The sequence below is a fragment of the Olea europaea genome, unplaced genomic scaffold, assembly GCF_002742605.1.
Source record: "Olea europaea var. sylvestris unplaced genomic scaffold, O_europaea_v1 scaffold1146, whole genome shotgun sequence".
In the NCBI taxonomy this organism is placed as follows: Eukaryota; Viridiplantae; Streptophyta; class Magnoliopsida; order Lamiales; family Oleaceae; genus Olea; species Olea europaea.
This window is the reverse complement of record NW_019228853.1, coordinates 47,619-50,572: the sequence shown is the minus strand read 5'-3', so window position 1 is coordinate 50,572 and position 2,954 is coordinate 47,619. Positions and strand designations below refer to the sequence as shown.

At 45.0% G+C, this 2,954-nt stretch overlaps 1 protein-coding gene across 1 annotated transcript; it reads left to right on the top strand.

Moving 5' to 3' along the window:
- The first annotated feature begins 1,826 nt into the window (after positions 1-1,826).
- On the top strand, positions 1,827-2,732 carry LOC111373595. Its single transcript, XM_022996150.1, has one exon. The coding sequence runs from the start codon at positions 1,827-1,829 to the stop codon at positions 2,730-2,732; it is 906 nt and encodes a 301-aa protein (XP_022851918.1).
- Positions 2,733-2,954: the final 222 nt, after the last annotated feature.

The window sequence follows — 2,954 nt, the reverse complement described above, 5'->3', positions numbered from 1 at the left end:
GGAGGCCAAAAACAAAGGTGGCACTGAATATTATCTCACCAAGCAACATTCCCATTTACTGAGGATGTCCTCATAAACCATTGCCCGAAAAATTAAAGATTCTTCAGATGGTCGCGTACGAGGGAGATGGAGATCCCCTCAGCCAACTTGACAAGTACACCTCATGGATGGAGCTGCAGGGGGCAAGCGACGCCATCATGTGCCGAGCATTCCCCCTAACTCTGAGAGACAAAGCTCAGAGGTGGTTCAGGAGACTGAACCAGAGGTCGATAAAAAATTGGAACGACCTAGCTACAACATTTTTAGCATAGTTCATGGGCTCCAAAGCCAGAACCATGCCCAAGGAGCAGTTAGTAAGTATCAAACAAGGAAAGAGTGAACCCCTCAAAGGCTACATGAGCAGGTCTAACAAATAATCCATGGAAGTAGAAAAAATATCCGATGGTACCGTACTCATGGAAGTGCTGGCTCGACTAAGACCCAGAACGAGATTCTGGTGGTTGGTACACGAGGACGACCAAGAACCTATCACGAGTTCTTGAACCGAGCTGAAAAATACATAAGTACTGAAGAAGTAACCTCTGATCAAGAGGAAGCCAGGTGCGATCTTGACCTTAGCAATATGGTAAAAGAGAAAAAGTCGAATAACGGTCCTCAGCACGAAAGAAAAAAAGGACAGGAGAGAAAGAGAACATCACAAGGCTCAGTCGCATAAATTTAGAGAATACCACCTACTCAAAGCCTTCTTAGAAGAAGTATTCATGCAAACTAGTAAAAAAAGGCATTCCATAGGCCGGTGACCCAAAGAGCGGGCAGGCAGGACACCACCAAGGACGATACTGTTGATATCACAAGATGGTGGGTCATGACACTGATAACTGCAGAGAATTGAAGGAGGAAATTGAGTTCTTAATCTGAAGAGGTCGGCTACAAGAGTTTGTTGCCGAACAAAAAACGGATCGACCTCCTCCGTAGCAACCATTGCTATAGGGACCTCCTGCATGAGCTCAGCAGACAATTCACAATTGTAATCCACCCCCACGCGTCAAAATCAAGATCATGCCAAACTACGAAGATCAAACTCCTCAGATCGGTACAGACCCTCAATGGTTTTGGTTCACGGAGGAAGATTCTCGAGGAGTCCTCCAAAACCAAAGTGACATCCTAACGGTCACCATGGCAGTTGCTGGGGCGAATGTTCAGAGGACATTAGTGGATAATGGGAGTTCGGTAAACATACTATATTCACGAACTTTGAGGCAGCTAAAAATATCCTAATGCTACCTTCAACCATACTCAAAGAAATTGCAGGGATTCTCCGGAGACCCTATTGAGGCCCGAGGTCAGATCGTCCTTATTGTAAAGCTGGGTGAAGCCCCTCTTCAAAGATGAATTCTGGTGGATTTCGTGGTAATCGATCTACCGTCCAACTACAATGCAATATTAGGACAACCCATATTGCACGAGCTAAAATCTGCCACATCAATCTATCATTACTGTATAAAGTTCCCTATCCCTCATGGGATCGAGATAGTCTGAAGAGACCAAGCTAGGGCCAGAGCGTACAATATAGACCTACCCAAACCTTAGGGACTATCTTTGCCTAGGACCACATGGACATGAAAGGAATAGACCCTAAAATTGCCTACCACAAATTGCAAATAGACCCCTCAGTTAGCCCGAAACAGTAAAAACGACAGTCCCTGAATCCCGAAAGATATGAAGCACTCAACAAGGAAGTGCAGAAACTGTTGCACAATAGTTTCCTTCGAGAGGTGAAATACCAAAAGTGGGTCGCAAACTCGATTCTTGTAAAAAAAAACACAATGGAGATTGGAGATTTCAAGCGACCTAGGGATTACCAGTTATCCTTTAACCAAAAAGAGGCAGATCCACATCCCTACACAGGAGTCCTGGTAATCTCATTACCTATCGCTGAAGTAACCATCCCAAAAATTTTAGTGGATACAGGAAGTGCTCTCAACATTCTCTTCAACAACACCCTCAAGTGGATGGGTATATCTGCCAACTTCCTACGACCATACTCAAATATGGTCCTTGGACTAAGCGGAGCCCTGACCTCGGCTAAAGGATTGATCAAGCTCAAAGTTGAGTCTGGATTGACACCTCGTCAAGTAAAGAAAAACTCTGAGTTCTTGGTGTTCGATACTCCGTCACCTTATGACGCCGTCATGGGGCAACCATTGATATTTAGTTTGAAAGCAGTGGAGTTACTATACCACTATTCAATTCAATTTCCCACTCCCTATGGTGTGGGAGAAGTCAAAGAAAACAGGGAGCTCGTTGACACGTGTCAATTAAAAGCCTACGGCCCCCGTCTGTGTAACCTCTTGGGAGTGCATATGGCTCACGTATGGGATTCCGAACTCAGTTCACTAGACCAGCGGATCAAAATCGAAGGGGAAAAACTCGTCGAAGAGTTGGAAGGAGTCCAAGTTTGTGCAGATGACTTGTCAAAAGAATTGAAAATCGGACGCAAGCTGCAACTCCCCATCAGAAGTGAAATTGTGGCTTTTCTCAGACAAAACCTTAATGTATTTGTCGGGGACCACAGGGACATGAGAGGAATAGACCCCAAAACTACCTGCCACAAATTGCAGGTAGACCCCTCAGTTCGGTCAAAACAGCAAAAACGACGGTCCCTAAATCCCGAAAAATATGAAGCACTCAACAAGGAGGTGCAGAAACTGTTGCATAGCAGTTTCCTTTGAGAGGCGAAATACTGAAATTGGGTCGCAAACCCCGTTCTTGTAAAAAAAACACAATGGAGATTGGAAGGTATGCATAGACTTCACCGACCTCAACAAAGCGGGCCCCAAAGACAGTTTTTCCCTACCAAGAATAGATCAAATGGTGGACGCCACTTCAGGACACGAACTACTCATTTTCATGGATGCGTATTCTGGCTACAATCAGATACCAATGTACGGCTC